The 15,911-nt window shown below is 43.6% G+C and overlaps 2 protein-coding genes across 2 annotated transcripts; both read right to left on the bottom strand.

Moving 5' to 3' along the window:
- Nucleotides 1-5,413: 5,413 nt before the first annotated feature.
- On the bottom strand, nucleotides 5,414-15,415 carry LOC112936062 (replication protein A 70 kDa DNA-binding subunit A-like). Its single transcript, XM_066306588.1, has 13 exons — nucleotides 15,317-15,415; nucleotides 15,068-15,242; nucleotides 8,343-8,486; nucleotides 7,991-8,264; nucleotides 7,794-7,896; nucleotides 7,443-7,573; nucleotides 7,263-7,359; nucleotides 7,059-7,176; nucleotides 6,810-6,970; nucleotides 6,209-6,725; nucleotides 6,049-6,128; nucleotides 5,897-5,971; nucleotides 5,414-5,820 (listed from the first exon to the last, which is right to left on the bottom strand). Exons 3-13 carry the CDS (start codon nucleotides 8,484-8,486, stop codon nucleotides 5,802-5,804), a joined length of 1,719 nt encoding a protein of 572 aa, XP_066162685.1. The 5' UTR covers nucleotides 15,068-15,242; nucleotides 15,317-15,415; the 3' UTR covers nucleotides 5,414-5,801.
- LOC136354758 (uncharacterized) lies at nucleotides 9,395-14,756 on the bottom strand. Its single transcript, XM_066306453.1, has 12 exons — nucleotides 14,657-14,756; nucleotides 14,437-14,570; nucleotides 13,575-13,659; nucleotides 13,362-13,475; nucleotides 13,191-13,253; nucleotides 12,972-13,115; nucleotides 12,435-12,833; nucleotides 11,925-12,056; nucleotides 11,727-11,765; nucleotides 11,525-11,652; nucleotides 11,294-11,392; nucleotides 9,395-11,197 (listed from the first exon to the last, which is right to left on the bottom strand). Exons 1-12 carry the CDS (start codon nucleotides 14,754-14,756, stop codon nucleotides 9,395-9,397), a joined length of 3,240 nt encoding a protein of 1,079 aa, XP_066162550.1.
- Nucleotides 15,416-15,911: the final 496 nt, after the last annotated feature.

The following is a 15,911-nucleotide window of genomic DNA, read 5'->3' as shown; positions in this document are numbered from 1 at the left end:
AACCACCAGAACTAATGGTGGGCCTTCCGTGAATCGATTTCGGACCAGACTTCGGCGAAAAGGGCCGTGAGCCACCTGCATGCCTCCGGCCCACCTTCCGGCCGGAGCCTCCTTCGCCGCACAGTACTCCTCGTCGCCGGCCACACGCAAGGACGCAAAAAAACCTCGCCGCCGGCGGCATCGTCGTACAATAGAAAAAAAAACTAAGGGAAAAAAAGGAAGAACAGAGGGGGAGGGGGTTCGGAGAACTAAACCCCGACCACTCCAGGGTCTGAATTTTACTGAGACAGAGTCACACGGATAACAGATTTTTTTTCTAGGCTGGTGTCAATTCCCATCAATATGTAACCTGACCTGTGCATGTTACTAACCCCTTCTCCCCAAATCCCCAATGCCATGTAGAATCATGTGAATCCATTTTTCCGCTGATTCGATACAAGCTCAGCTGGGCTGGTCTTCACTTCAAGTGGCCCAAAATTCAGGAAAAGAGAGTCTACTGCAATGGGTGCATATGAATGGTCACTAGGTAAGGCCGATTTCATCCACATCGCTTCGCTTGCAATTACGGCATCATTTTGAATTGCCAATAAAAAACGAATGAAAAAACAAATCGTGTATGCCCATTTGGAGTGATTTGTATTGTGGTGATTGGATGGGGAAAAGGAAAATAAAAAAAAAAGGGGGAGGGTCGGAGACTTACTCCGAACCCCTCCGGAATTTTTCGTTCGACAACAGGAGTTAACTAGTCTGTTCTCTGCATCAACTTCGTGAACGTCGATTTCCCCCCAACTGAGACGAGAAGAAATATGGAGCTAGTATTATAGAAACAGAGTTGGATAATATTTCAAAACAAAAAACAATCAGAGTTGTGGAAAACGGAGGAGGTTTTTCACCAAATCAGAGTTGAAAAAACAAAGCTTTTTGAAAGGAATTTCATTCAGCGGGATTTCTGAATGGCGCAATTTTCAACTTTTTAAAATACATTTATCTATGGGCGGTGAAAACCGAAAACAAAGACGATTCTTCTTTCTCTGCCGGAGTCCATTTCCTCTCCGGTCGCCAGCGAGGGGGTGAGAGTGGAGATCCAGAGAAATGTCCAGGGGTCTTCCGGCTAGCTCCATAAGATGGTTGTCAGGGTTATGGATACCACATACCTAATAATAGTCGACTACATCTCAGCAGGACCCACCACATACCATGTCTTATACGGAAATTGACCTCGGATATGGAGGGAGTTCCAGATAAGGAAAGACAACCAGAGTTCTACATGGAAACGACAAGCACTGCTCGGATTGTATCCATATTGGTTTCCCTAGTTCTATTTGGACAAGGGGACACCTATGAGTATAAATACAAGACCCCCTAGGAGGAGAGGGGAGGACCACCTCAATCGACACCCACCACAATCTACGGAACAATAGAAGCCACAACATACAAGCCAACATACGCCAAGATAAGACGCCGGATATCGACTTCAGGGATAAGCACGGCTAGTCCCCTACGGTGTCTTCGGATACTGTCAGGAGAGACGAAAGCGCTATCTCTGATCTCACCGGGCACGGATTCGAGGAGGAAGACTACCCTGTTGTCGACTACGAGTTAGAACTTCAGACCGCCATGTCGACAACAGTTAGATAGGCTACCCATATATTATACTGGTATGATTATGGTGAATAAGAGCAACGACCGGCTTTGGCCAACAGGATGTAGGGTTATTACCTGACAATTCAAGGGGCCGAACCTGTATAAAAATCCTCGTCTCCATCTCTTTTACCTCAGTTTTGCGTATATCCTAGTACCAACGATCCCCATACCATGCAAATATCGGAATCGCGACATCAAACGTCGACAGTGGTGGACTAGACGATCTGGGTTAAAAGCCTCACCCCTTCTAATTATTTGATATTAGGCCCTTCTCTAATATTCGAGTTTTTTTTAGAGTGGAGATCCAAGGATTTGTCGGGTTCATCCTGCTATATAATGGGTTTATCTCATTCATGGCTTTCTTCTTTCCTTGTTTTTTTCCTACATCTCAAAGGAGATGCCGACGTCGGTCTTATTCGTCCCAGATGCCTCTCTCCATGGCTCATGCTGTCTGGGTGATTGTTATGGGGTTTTTCACTGGTGTTTGGGTCGACAAGTGCGATAGATTTGTCTTGTGGTGGGAGGCCTTCTCCTTCCATAACAACGAGGTGGTGTCGGCCGCTCAAATCCTCTCTAGCGACGTTGCTGCTATTGATTTGGTGACCTTCATTGTATCCAATCCAACGGAGCATCTTGAAGGTTAGACGGGATCTTCTCATGTTCATCAAGTCTGCTTCAACCTCTGCTTTCGTGAGGCCCTTGTTGGGTTTGCAGTTGGATGTCATCTTTTGCGGTCAACCTCGTTTTCATTGTCGGCAACGGCGGCTTCATCGTTTGGTTCACCGGATTGAAAGAAGCAAAGTAAGGATTACGTTGCTTTTCTATTTTCTTTTAGAATTCTTAGCATATATTTAATGGCCTTTGTGTAATTTGTCTTTCTTTGAGGGGTTCTTTTTTGCAACTCGTGAGCATCCTAATCTCTCTTTCTTTGAGAGATATGAACTTCACTTTGATACCATTTTTTATTTTGTTAAAATTTGACATTACCAAATTTTGGTCCTGCTCGGTGCAGATTGCTGCTGCAGCAGCTGTAACTACACCAACAGTATCAGTGTGTAGAAACAATGTAGTCATTGTAACAGCTGCAGCTGCGCAGCTGCAAAAAAGTTGTCGCGAACAGACCCTTTGGAAACACAACAAACCAAACACATTCTTTCCATCGCTTTCATATCAAATTTGAAAAATCCATAAGTTTCCACTCTCAAAAACTATATTAATATTTGGTAAGACTTTAAACTAAATGCATCCAATACGAAAAAATTTGGTAACATGAAAACATACTAAATTTTAGTAACACCAAATATTGGTAAGGTTGAAAAAAGCAACAAAATTAACAAGCCCGTAATCTGTATGTGAACTTCCTGTATAATATTGAATAAATGCATGAGTTTTTTTGGTTTTTTGAGGAAAAAAAAGAAAGGTCACAGCTTCCCGTTATCCAAGAATGGGCCATCATTACTAATTCTGCCCCAAACGGGCCTCCAAAATCACTGCAACTAATGGTAGCAGGCCCACCGTGATTTCGGTCCAAAATTCATCAAATAGCCCGTGATCCATCTGCATTCCTCCAGCCCACCCGCCGGCGACTCCGTTCTCCTTCCCCGTGTAGTACTCCTCGTCGCCGGCCACATGCAAAAGAGCTCGCCGCCGCCGCCGCCGCCGCCGCCGTACAATAGACATGGCCTCCGCCTCGCCTATTGTTTTGTTGAATTGTCCCATTGAGGGGAAGAAATTACAGAACAGGGATGGTTCGAGGAATTAAACCCCGGCCCCTCCAGGTGCAGTTTCAGTAAAGGCCGATTTTATCCACATGATTCGCTTACAATTACTACATCAACCTGAATTGCCTATGATAATTGAGCCGTGCAATAAAAAACGAATGGGAAAAAAATATTCTTATATGCACATTTGGAGTGATCTGCATTGCGGCAAGCAATTGGGGGGAGAAAAAGAAAATACAAACGGGTGCAAATCAACCTACACCATTGGATCGTTTATATTGGTAGTACTAGGACTAATGGCGTGCTTCGCGGCGCCCCAACGCTCATTAAGAACATTGTAATATATGCATGATTATATGGTGACACTGAACAACGCTCCAGGTAAAGTAAATAACATTAGAGATACATAGCCAAAGCATTAATCGTACATGCTAACTGAGTGTTGAGGATACATAAACCTAATCATACATGGTATCGTCGGGAGGCACATGAAGCCTCGGATGTGAATGAAGCTAGATATGAAGATTGTTTGCTGCCTCCGACGGCGATCCTCCTTCAATTGGTCCATTATCGGAGTCTATGTGATAGGATACCCATTGGAATGTTTTTATGACTAGTAGCCGAGGATTTTCTTTGTCGTTCTGGCTCCCACCGTTTTCAATGTTGTAATCAAATAACTTCTCGATGTGTATTAAAATCACTGATAAAGCTGTGTTTTGTCCACAACCGGGATCACTTGCCTGATGTTCTTCTTCGTCTGTTTCAATGCTCCAGTCAATTATCTTAGGGATGAGATCGCAGTCTCTTGTCCATGCAGCTAGCTTGAAAATTGAAAGGTCATTTATATGGTGCTCTCCATATAGCTCTTCAACGATACAACAATTGTCCAAGAGTTCTGTTATAGCTGGCTTGTTCCATGATTCTGGTGGCACTCCTTCCATAGCAAGGATGACCCTTTGACGTAGTGGATTGGGAGTGCTGTGTAAATTCATTTTGAAAGGTTGAAATTCAAGCTTTGTTGTTTTGAATGTGTACGATCCTTGATCAAATGCTTTCTGGGACAATTCGTGTTGCTGGTCTGCATCCAAAAAAAGTGCAATGTACATACGACGCTTAAACGGTAGCAGTGCAAAATCATCAACCTGGCAATTGCACACAAAACCAAGCATGGCTGATATTTGGGTTGTTGTTGGATTGCCAGCACCAAGTACTCTAACGACCACAGCGCGCTAATATATGATATCCGCTAGTAGCTGTGAAATTTCTTGTCGTTTTGAAAACTTTGTTGCCACTAACGGTCGGTTTCTTCCATAGGACGATGGTGTTTTGATCTGTCGGGTGAGTCGGTTGTTCTGACCAACCTGCATGCTGCTGGAAGAAGCAATGTAGAAAACACTTGTGAATGCACTATCGCTGAACATAGGAAATATAATCTGGGCTGGTGGTTTGTTTGAAATGTGGGTGGTGCTCTTTGTTTCTAGATTCAGATTTGGAAAATGGTAACTGTTTCTACCGAGATCTGGTCTATTTTCATTGGACAGGAACAGAAATATTATCAAAATAGGGAGGCTTGAAAGGGTGATTAGGCAAAAAAAAAAGGAAGGAAGAAGTTCTTGCCTGGAAGATTGAAGGTCAGAGATGATGCCGAGGAGTTCTCTGTTCTTGAGTTGGAGGCAGAGAAACAGAAGGAAGAAGATGGCTATTGAAAGAAGTGAGATGAGTAGATGGAAGGGATTAATGTAGCACGTATCGTAGCTTTATTTTTTGATGTCTTTTCTGTGTCTTTTCGAAGTCAAGTTTTTTTCCCTGAGTAAAATTCAATGCACGGTTGTTCTATTGCGTGTGTTATGTACTGTATTCTGGTTGGTTCGATATAGGTATGGAACGGATATGTTATGTTTTCTTTGTTTGGGAGTTAACTGTGTTTGGTCGAGTTCATGGCTTAAAAGTTAACCCTGATTGATTTTCTGAAGGATGGCGATGGAAATCACAGTGGAAAAAGATGCCAATCAGCGTCTAGCCATACATGTAGACATTAGCAATAGTAATTGAAGAGGATGCATTATAGGTCTTGCACAAATATGCCTAGGCCGGAATTAGGTGCCATTACAGAATGACTGGCGAAACCTGCCAGTATTCAGGATTATCATGATATGTCATGATAATGCCGAATCCTAGCTGTATAACTGCATGGCGATCATCGGTAGGTTTAAGCAAAAGACATAAGGCTATAACAAATGCTTTCATAAGCATCCTTCAAGCTTAATAAAGGCACAGTTTCTAGGAGCACTATGACAACATCGGCGATCTCCTTGCTTCTCTTCTGCAGTTACAGGGCCAGGATAGCCGCAGATGCCTGAGCCAGGTGATGCAAATGTTGAAGTGCTTAAGAACTGTTTGAACCCAAAATAATGGTGTACTGCTACTCTGCTTGGATTATGCCCTGGTGGAACGACTGCAAATAAATGAAAATTGGTTAGACAGACACCATAGAAACTTGCTGTGCATTTTGAAAGGGTTGTTAACAATACCTGCCACCAGCACCCTCATCATCTGTGTCCTTGAAGAGCTTCTTCGCAGCCCCTGTGACAGGAGATGGCCTTGGTCTAATGGGACTCAAAGTCAATGCATTTTTAAAGCAGAGTGGAAACAATCTAATGGACCAAAAATGATGTGGTTTTACCTTTTCTTATATGCTTTAGAGGTGCTAGTTTTAGTAGCAACACCAGTGCACATCTGTGACAGAGGAAGATCATCACCATCCTATTTTAAACGACAGGTGTTCAGAATCTTGCATGTGAAGGCCATGTGAATTCAGAAAGGTAAGGAAGAAGTGAGCTAACCTGATCATACTCATCTTCTTCAGCTGTCTGTGCAGGAGTCTTTGATGCACACTCCAGATCTATATTCTGGTCTTGAGATCCAGTGATTCTCAGGCTAGTTGCCCCAACATTAGTATCACTGATATCAACCGATGGGGTTGCAGGTGCTGAGGACTGGGCAATAGATTGATCATGTGATGCAGCTGGTGATAGAGCCATTGTAGGCCCCAGAGCATATGCCTGCGACCCAGAGGGAGACTGCAGAAGGGCCAAGGTATTGTTAACAACACCCCCAACAATCCTATTCACTTGGAATGACAAAACGCCTGTTGCAACTGTGTTCTCTGTGATACTGACATTCCAGACAAATTGCTTTTCAAGCAGGTCAGTAATTGCACTTGGTATATAGTCTTTATCTGATGGATTCTCATGGAGCAGTGTATCAACGGAGCGACCAATGAGCCTCTGAGCTAGACGGCCAAAGAGAATAAATGTGGTCTCTGCTGTCTCATCTCCTGCTATTATATTCAGCTTGAATCTGCAACAACCATCCAGATATCAATTGTCATACAACAACAATAACTCCCTATTGCTTAGGATCTTTTGGTTTAGAAGAACTAACCTTGGTGAGGCTGAAACAATAGGTGGGCATGTTGGGTCTCCACACCTGTATGCTCTTCCATAGGGCTTTGCAGTTTTTTTGCAGATATCACAGGCTGTATACCACCAGGAGGCCTGCATGCAGAACTTCTTGATAACAACAGTAACCTGGAACTCATGTTTCTGTGGTAGAAAGTATTTGTCAGTTAGCATATTCCAGTGTGGAGATATGTAGATTTTTACTACAAAACTGGGTCAAGCAAGGTTTTACCTTGAATTTAAATGGGTGGAGCTCCTTAAGTTGAGCAACTGTTTTCTGTTCAGCACCAACAATAACATTTGGAACCGGTATATCGATAAACTGTATGGGCTCGTAGTTCCCTTTGATGCTGCACAGAGTTAATGTGGTTAGTGAAACAGAAGCACCAAGTAGTGTGTAAGATTGATGCTGAGCAGTACTAATTTGATAACAGACCTATCTTTGAAGGAGTTCACCTCTGGTGTGTCGATGTTGATATACCATTTGCAAGCAGAGTTACCTGACAAAGAGACATTTCCTAGAGAGGCATTTCCTGCAACAGTAGTGTATGAAGCTATGTAGCCAAGTTATTTAATACTGGTAAAAAAATGGAATTAGAACGGTTAGTATACTTACTGACATAGCCCCGCACAAGTGTGCCAACAAAGATTGCCACCTGCGGTTCCTTTTCACCAGCACTGATAATCGCGTCTTCAGGAAAGCTTGTTGCCCGCTCTCCCCACAATGCAATATTTATAATGACATTGCTATGTAATAAACATAGGGGAAATTAAATTAAAAATATGATGGTATGGTTAGTGGCTATTTTTAGGTGGTAGGGATGCTGTGTGGGAGTAAGAGATCATTGTTATAGCAAATTTATGTGCAAAACAGCAAAGCAAACTTTGGTGGAGGTTAGATGGTAAATCTGGCACATTATATGAAAGGCGTTAGTATATTCAAAAACAAATGAGGAGAAGCGCTAACTCGGCGTTGCGGATGCAAACACTCCTCTTTAGGCTGTCACCATCCTTGATCCTTGTCTGAATAGTTGTCACTGATGACACCTCAGTAATGACTCCAATAACATCTATCACAAAAAGATCATATGAGAAAACAGAGAATGCCAATATGAAGACTGGAACAATCTATCATAAGAAACAATGGTGTTGGAATTATAGTACCTGTAAATGAGTCTTTGCGGTCGACATGCGAGCGCAGTTCATTGTATGGAGTAGGTGAGTAAGCGTAGCAAGGGAAATCAGCTGGCACATCAAGATGTTCTTCCAAGGTGGTCCACTTTGTGAAATTAATCGACATCCTGTTGTTAACTGGCCTGTAGTTCCTGCTGCATGGTCTCACTCGATAGAAGGTAAGGCGGTACACCTTGCCCTCAGTGATAATAGGCCCAAACACCACATCTAGTGGAGGATAAATATAAGCTGCAATGCTAGCTCCCTGTTTAGATTTGCTGTTAGACAAAGAGAACACATTTATATATGGATAACAATTTGCCGATGAGTTTCGAGAAGGGACCTTTTTATCAAGCAGGACCAAGCTAATGTTGTGCACAATTGTTTCGTCATTTTGATCACGATATTCCCACAACCTTGAGACACGGACGATTATCGTTGGGTTGCCATCACCCTGTTCAAGATCTGGAATGAGGACCTCGGCCATCTGCAAGCATAATAATAAGCAGTTAGGCATGCATATTTCCTTGGATCAGATCTTGTACCATAGAACAAATTATCAAGTGAGCAGGAAAAAGAACATACAAAAACAACTCACACAAACAATCAACAAAAAATAGAGGACTACACTACTTGGGATAGTATGAGTGATCTGGGTGCAGGCCAACTTTCAGGCTCCTGCAGACATAGAGATGGGTCTTATTAGGAAACGTTAAGATGTGCTATGAAGGCTTCTGTTCTGAACGATCTGAAGAATCAAACAGTGTACAATATACCACAGATCTCACTGCTTCCAGCACTTCTTGGTAAACTACATTTCTCGTCTTTGAGACACACACCTCATCTTCATCCTCTATTAGTATTCTAAGGCCTGCTCTTGATGTTGATCTAGAAACAGCAACATATAGTTGCCCATGCGTGAAAACAGGTTTTTTTCAGTAGACGCCAACCCGTGAAAGGGTTTGGCCCTGGCTCTTGTTAATTGTCATCGCATAGCATATACGAACAGGGAACTGCCTTCTCTGAAGAGTAAAAGGCCACTTGGGACTTGTCGTGGTAAGCGCGATTCGCGGAATGAATGCTTTATCACCAATGTTAGATCCAGTTAATATCACACACTCTAAAAGTCGTTGGCCAAGCGAAACAACTAATAGCCTTGTGCCGTTGCACAGCCCCATAGATTGATTCAGGTTTCGCAGAAGCATCACTGTTACACCCTTTTTCAACACAAGCCTATGCGCGGGGAAATTGTTCACGTTGATAGAATTTAAGAACTCGGGTGGGTAAAGTATATCAAAGTCTGGCATGTGGTCACATGACTTTGAGATGGTATCACAGCTAAGATATTCTTTTGGTTCAGTAGGTATCATCTCGACAACACAATCATTTATATGATCAACTGTTGAGTTGTTTGGACAAACAATCGCACGGCATGCCAGGTAAGATCTCTTCTATTATTGCTTTAATTTTGTCACCAGCTGTCTTAATCAACATATCATCAGGGATATCCACCCATGTTGCTTCAGTTTCATCGTCCATTTTTACTGCAGGTAATCTACCATCCCCAAGCGCTAGAATCCAGTCACTAAATTTCTCGAGGCTTTCACGATTTTGCTCACTAAGGTTATCTTGCAGAAGCCTCATATTGATTGTCAGCCTTAAAAGAATAACATGGTGCCAGAGAGGAGAGTTCGTGATGGATGCATCGACTATAGAAGCACGTGAGCCTTTTCTTATGACCGGCAATATTTGCCGAAAATCACCTCCAAGCACAACCACCTTACCACCAAATGGAACAATACTGTTAGAAGGTGTGTGTTCAGAGAGCAAATCACGCAAGGTTCGATCTAAAGCCTCAAAACATCGTCTATGTGTCATCGGAGCTTCATCCCATATAATGAGGGATGTTTTTTGAATAAGCTCAGCAAGCATGGTTCCTCTTTTGATTGTGCAGATGCTATTTTCAGTAATATCAATCGGAATTTTAAATCTAGAATGTGCGGTACGCCCTCTTGGCAAAAGAAGGGAAGCAACACCTGAAGAAGCAACTGCAAGAACAATTTTTTTCTCAGACCTTATTTTCGAAATCAGTGCATTCCATAAGAATGTTTTGCCTGTGCCGCCATGGCCATAGACAAAGAAGAAGCCAGGTTTGGAGTCATTCACTCGTTGCATGATTGTGTCAAATACATTTCGTTGATCAATATTTAGCTTAGGTATCATTGAGGGAGCCTCAGCAGTTAGCAAAACACTATCAAGACCAAGTTCTTCTTCCACCATTCGATTCCCTATGACGTCATTCGAGTAAATCGCTGGCTGTGGCAAATCATAATCATCTATACTACCACCGCTGTTTGAAAAAACAATTTGCATTTCTTTCATCAACAATGATAATAGTCTATCAGCAGGAACAATGTAAGAAGGATTTGACAGAGCTATTTGGAGGCGTCGCTGGATATCATCAGTAAAGTACACCCAATATTTTTCAAAGAGAGCCCGCACATTCCCAACAGAGCAAAACATCACGACAGTTGCAAATAGTTGTCTTAGCTGGGCTGATGAAGCAGAAATCACAGCCTCATCAAAAAGCAAATGCCACTCGTTATCGCTTTCTAGGAGTCCTCTAGCCTCACATGCTTGTCTAAAAGTTGGGTAAACAACCCCGTCGTAGGTTCTAACGTCGGCATAGCACATCGCTCCTTTCACAATCATCAATAGCATTCGTAGATAGTAAAGCTCCCCACTCACTGGGCTCACATAGTACATTCTGCCTACTTTCTGGGATGGTGTTTTAGGACGCCAACGACGTGAGCTGGTGTCCCATGACCACTCCTTTGGGAAATCGCAGTAGGTAAGTGTACGTGCGCTGCTATGTTTCTTATTAGCCTCGAACCACTCTGTCAGCATTGTTTTTTTGGCTGCTGGGCTGGACAGCAATGACTTTAGATCAGAACCCTTTTTGTATCGGACAAAGTTCATGTTTGGAAGGTGAACAGTTAAGCGTTCTACAGAAGGCATTCTATAGTGTATATCAAATTCGAAAGAACGCCAAAGCGCCTCACAAGTGGACAGAAACCTTGCATCAATGTATTCTTGTATTTCATTTTTTGGAGCAGTATTATTTTCAGATGGTTTGCTGGATGCATCGGAAGAAACCTCAAAGTATGCTTTTGTTCTGTCAGCCCCTTTTGTCACGTACTTAAAGAGGTATTTAATCATGTTAGATTTATTGCACCATTCTACATTTATATGCGCCTGGTATTTTTTCAAAAGATCCATGTTGCATGGCACTACCCACTGGTTGTCAAGCTTAACCCCATTCTTAATGACATATCGACCATTGTTTTTGCGTCTATAAACAGTAAAACCAAACTCATCCATAGTGGTCTCATCCTGAAAGCACTTAGGGAAATGCTTGGAGCATTCATCTTTTTTCATACATGGGCATGATTTGTTTTGTTTGCCGCAAGGGCCATGTATCATAGATTCGTCAACCAAAGCATAACCTAAAGGATCGGTGAGTACATCGGGAATTTCGGCAGAAATGAAGCCATCAATAATGGGCACGCTAAATTCAGCATTTGCTGCAGCAAGCCAGATAAGGCAATGGATATGGGGAAGCCCACGCTTCTGGAATTCTACTGTGTAGAGAACTACAATACACAGATGACCACAATTAGAATTTGCTACAAATAGAGCAAAGAACCGTGTTAGTTTGGCCTCTCACCAGCAAGGACTGGACCGAACGTTTTCCCTTCTTTAATGTCTGAAATAAATTCATTCACTTTCATGTTAAAGACTCTAACAATCATGTCAGAACGGTCACTTGGCAGCTAGCCTGGTTCGAATAAAAGAGCGTCATATATTTCCTGCCACTTTGAGTTGCATGTGAAAGTCACAAAAAGATCGGGGGAGCCAAACACACGACAGATGGCCATTGCATCTTGGTAATTCTGCACCATGTAGCGCCTTCCTCCAGTGAAACTGGTAGGAAGCACATATTTTTGGCCAACAGAATCCCCAGATGCAAGCCCATGGTCAATCGCATCTGATATCCCTTGGACAGATTCAGTACGAAGATCAGGTTGATTGTCAGCTATGTACTTAAGTCTTGATGCCTCAACAGTCGAATATGAGTCCACACACAAAGAATCGCTAAGACGGCCACAACATGTAAATGGATTTGGTTTATTTAGTCGATAATGTAGCTGGTATCGATAGTATTCGAGCATTGTCACATAGCGTCGAGAGTTACCGACGATGCTAGGGAAGTCAGTATATTTTATGCCTAAATGAAATCCATGCTCTCCATAAGGGAAAAGCAAAGGGTACTAAAGGGCCATATAACATGGATGTAGAGCAGAAACACGTCGCAACCTAGCATCGGTGGACTGAACCATGACATCGTATGTATATTGACTGTTTGAATAGTCACCAACCACAATGCCAGCAATCTCACCACTTGTTGGGAGATTATACTGAATTTCATCCCTAGAATCGCACCCAAGTAATCTAAGAGCAACCTTGTGATCGCCATGGGCCTGCAAACGATCCCTAGCAAAGCGGAATGCTTTCACCAATTCATTATGCTCATCAAGCATAGAGGTCAGGCCAGCAACAATTTTTGGATCTGGTTCATCACTGGGTTTATCTTTCTCAAAGATATCCATTCTGTTTTTTATCTCATTTTCAGTGTCGTAAATGTATAGCTGAGCAAATTTTGGTGGAGCACCTCGTTGTGGCAGCAAACCACCAATCCGATGGTGAACCACTCCATTGATTTTAAAAACACATGGTGCTGATCCATTGTTTATCGACTTATCAACGCTTGCTCCTAAGGAAGTAAATGCAAAAAGGGAGTTGTATGATCGGATTTGACGCAAGAATCTTTTGGATCGCGCATCGCCATCGTATTTTAGAAGCTTTGCTAGGTAAGTAGGTGGATCTTTCAGCTCGGGCAGGTTTATCTTACCGCTTCTACAACACAGATTGTAAATGATTTTCCGCTGTGAGAGCACACTCCCTTTCTTTACCCTCTCCTGGTACCAAAAGATGGCACCACAATATGGACATTCATGGGATGGACCACCATAGTAAGACCGTTCCGGGTACAATGCTGCATCTTAGAACTATAAGGGCAGATCCAGCACTAAATGTACACAGTTATTGTTTAACACACAATAGCACTGACCTTTTAAAGATGCAATATAATCCTTAGGCAAAGGTAATACGTCATCAGCAGTAGGCTTGGGACCTAACATTAGAAGAGTGTGTGCAATTGAAGGAGCACGTCATAAGATAGAAGTAACTCCGAGGCACACAGGGAAAGGGGAAAGAACAGCAATACATATAACAACCATACCGCTACGAATATCTGGCACCAAACAGTTTGCCCGATCTCCTGATCTCTTCAAACAACGTCTTTCCCTATTGGCTGCAGCAGCATTTCTCGGTATATCTAGCAATGTTCTCTTTCCTAAACACAACCATATGCAGTAAGCAAGGCATCGAAATAATGTTCTCTTCAGTTTTTTTATCAAAGTAACGCAAGACAACTAATCAGATGTGTGCTTACTCTTAGAGTTCGCTAGAACACATTCGCCAGTAGAAGTCCCTTCCATGGCAAGACCTGTGCCAGTACTAGAAGAACACTGCCCTACCTGATATGAAGGTAGTAAGGATGTGCTTGGACACTCATTATATCTAGGAACAGCCGGTGTAGATGCCAAAGGAGCACGGATTTCACAAGCTGTAGAGCTAGACCCTGTAAAGACTGGACCTTGCAAGTAACCTACCCAATCAAGCCTTGCTGGTTAGTTAGATACACAGGCCGAAAATGAAAGGGGGAAAAAATGGTACATAGCACAGACCCTGGCCTATCAAACATTGCCGTCTTAGCCGACTTTCACGTGCCCGTTGGACACGCGCTGTGGGCTGACCTGACATTAGGCTAAAGCGAAAACAGCTGTTCCAAGTTGGTCTGCAGGCTTGCGCAAGAAACATGGCATAGCAAACCATAGGTCAGACATAACATGACAATACAATTAACAGGAAACGTCATATTAACATAGGTAGTAAGCTCCCTAACATTGAACACACCATGACAATAGAATTAGCATATGTAGTAAGCTCATTAACATTGAACATACCATGAGGAATCAAGCAACCATCAAACCAGGGGAAAAAATAATTCGAGTTATTACATTGCAGATGCAAGACAAACAATAGACTGAATAGGAGTTCTTAACGTAGGAAGTGTTCCACACCATAGGGCAGCTCTAAGGTCTGTGAACGCTACAGAAAAAATGCTCCTCCATAACAAACCTAAACCATAGAGAGCTGCACTGCCTCATAATAGTTTCGCAAGGCAGATATGCTGCTCCATAGCGTCCTTGGGAACTAGCAAGACACGCAGCAGCCATGATAGCCGCGTCTACAGCAGACGACGCTATCCTCCTATAGGAGAGCAACATTTCAAAGTTGTAGTCGTGCACTGCAAAACCGTACTTAGCTTGTAGGAAACGAACAGCTTGCTGAGCAGCCATTTCATGAGAAACAGTAAGAGGCTTTGCTGCAGGCACCAAAAAAACTTGCTCACTGTATCGCAACTGGGCGCCTCGACTGGCAGAGCAAGCTCTACGCCAGCTAGCAAGACACCATCGCCATCCAGCTCCCAAAGGTACGACACCAAGGGAAGACGGCAATGGCAAGCGGCCGCGTTCAACAACGAAACGAAGGAAACCCCAACCACGACCATCCCGCCTGGCACTGCGAATCGCAGAGAGACTACTCAAAAAATAGACAAAGCAAGCCAATGAACTACAGAAGGAGCGTGTGTGAAGTGTAGGCAAGGCGTAAGAAAGAGGAGACCAGATAAAGCCCAGGGACAGCCATAGCATACATGCTCTGGCCTGTGGACAACAAAAGGAAAAAAGAGGAACGTTGACCGTCGACGTCCGTCCCAACTACCCACTCTCTTCTCCCCAATGGACACAACATAAATGCACACATAACGGAAGCGGAGACCATAAAGCGAGTAAAGGATGTAAAACCGTAGCAAGGAATCACCTTCAAAAGGGGAGGCCTGAAGACGACGGATGGAAGAACCAGAGGGCGGCTTGACGGCACAAAGAACTCCTTGGAACAGCAAGAACGGAAGGATTAGGTCACCGGGGTCAAAACGGAGAATACCTTCGTCTCCTAGACACCCACGACGGCGACAGCGCAAACAACGAAAGTGTTCCTACAACAGGTAGCCATCCAGTAAGTAGAGAGAAGGAGATCCTTCAAATGAAGAAAAAATTGGCCGTATTTCACCTCGCGGTCTCCATGGACGGCAACAAAGTGAAAACAATTGGGAAGAAAGGAGAGCACGGCAGCGAAGCTTCCAAGGAAAGAAAACGAAACCGGGGAAGCAGAAATGGGAGGGGGCAGTTGGGCGGCATTGATGAAGACACAGTGAAGCACAGCTGCTCACAGACCGTTACGGGGAATTGTGGGAGACACTGTCGAACCACCGTTGGCTGTCCCGTACGCACGGACAAGCCCAGCCAAGCGTGCTCCCAGCGCATGGACGGGCTTCTATTTTTCCCAGCCCACCACACGCTCGTAGAATGGACCATGTCCACAAAGCCAATGGCAATCTTCACTCGAGCAGAAGGAAATCTCTCACTGCAGCAACACATCAGTCCTAGGGAAGCGTAATGTGCCCATGGTGGTCTCTCTCCACGGTAGACCAGCAGGAGAAGAAACAGGCAACTACCTGGTCCACCATGAACGCTGCACATGGATCAAAAAAAATTTAACTACTCCGATGTGGACCGATGGAAACAATGAGAAGCACCCAGCCGGTTTTCACAGGGTCTCGACCACCCATCACACATAGAACTTTTTCACAGGGCCTCAACCACCC

Source organism: Oryza sativa, chromosome 12, assembly GCF_034140825.1.
Source record: "Oryza sativa Japonica Group chromosome 12, ASM3414082v1".
Classification (NCBI taxonomy): domain Eukaryota; kingdom Viridiplantae; phylum Streptophyta; class Magnoliopsida; order Poales; family Poaceae; genus Oryza; species Oryza sativa.
The sequence above is the reverse complement of the archived record's forward strand: the minus strand, read 5'-3'. Positions and strand labels throughout refer to the sequence as shown.

Excerpts from the sequence above, each read along its gene's own strand:
- LOC112936062 (XM_066306588.1), bottom strand. The coding sequence starts at position 8,486 with ATGGCCGAGGTCCTCATTCCAGATCTTGAACAGGGTGATGGCAACCCA. Across the intron at positions 8,265-8,342 it reads TGGTCCTGCTTGATAAAAAG|GGAGCTAGCATTGCAGCTTA; the intron begins GTCCCTTCTCGA and ends AAATCTAAACAG. Across the intron at positions 7,177-7,262 it reads GTGAACTCCTTCAAAGATAG|CATCAAAGGGAACTACGAGC; the intron begins GTCTGTTATCAA and ends AACTCTGTGCAG.
- LOC136354758 (XM_066306453.1), bottom strand. The coding sequence starts at position 14,756 with ATGGTCGTGGTTGGGGTTTCCTTCGTTTCGTTGTTGAACGCGGCCGCT. Across the intron at positions 11,766-11,924 it reads AGATGCAATGGCCATCTGTC|ACATTAAAGAAGGGAAAACG; the intron begins GTGTGTTTGGCT and ends AATTTATTTCAG. Across the intron at positions 11,653-11,726 it reads GTTCGGTCCAGTCCTTGCTG|TTCTCTACACAGTAGAATTC; the intron begins GTGAGAGGCCAA and ends TGTGTATTGTAG.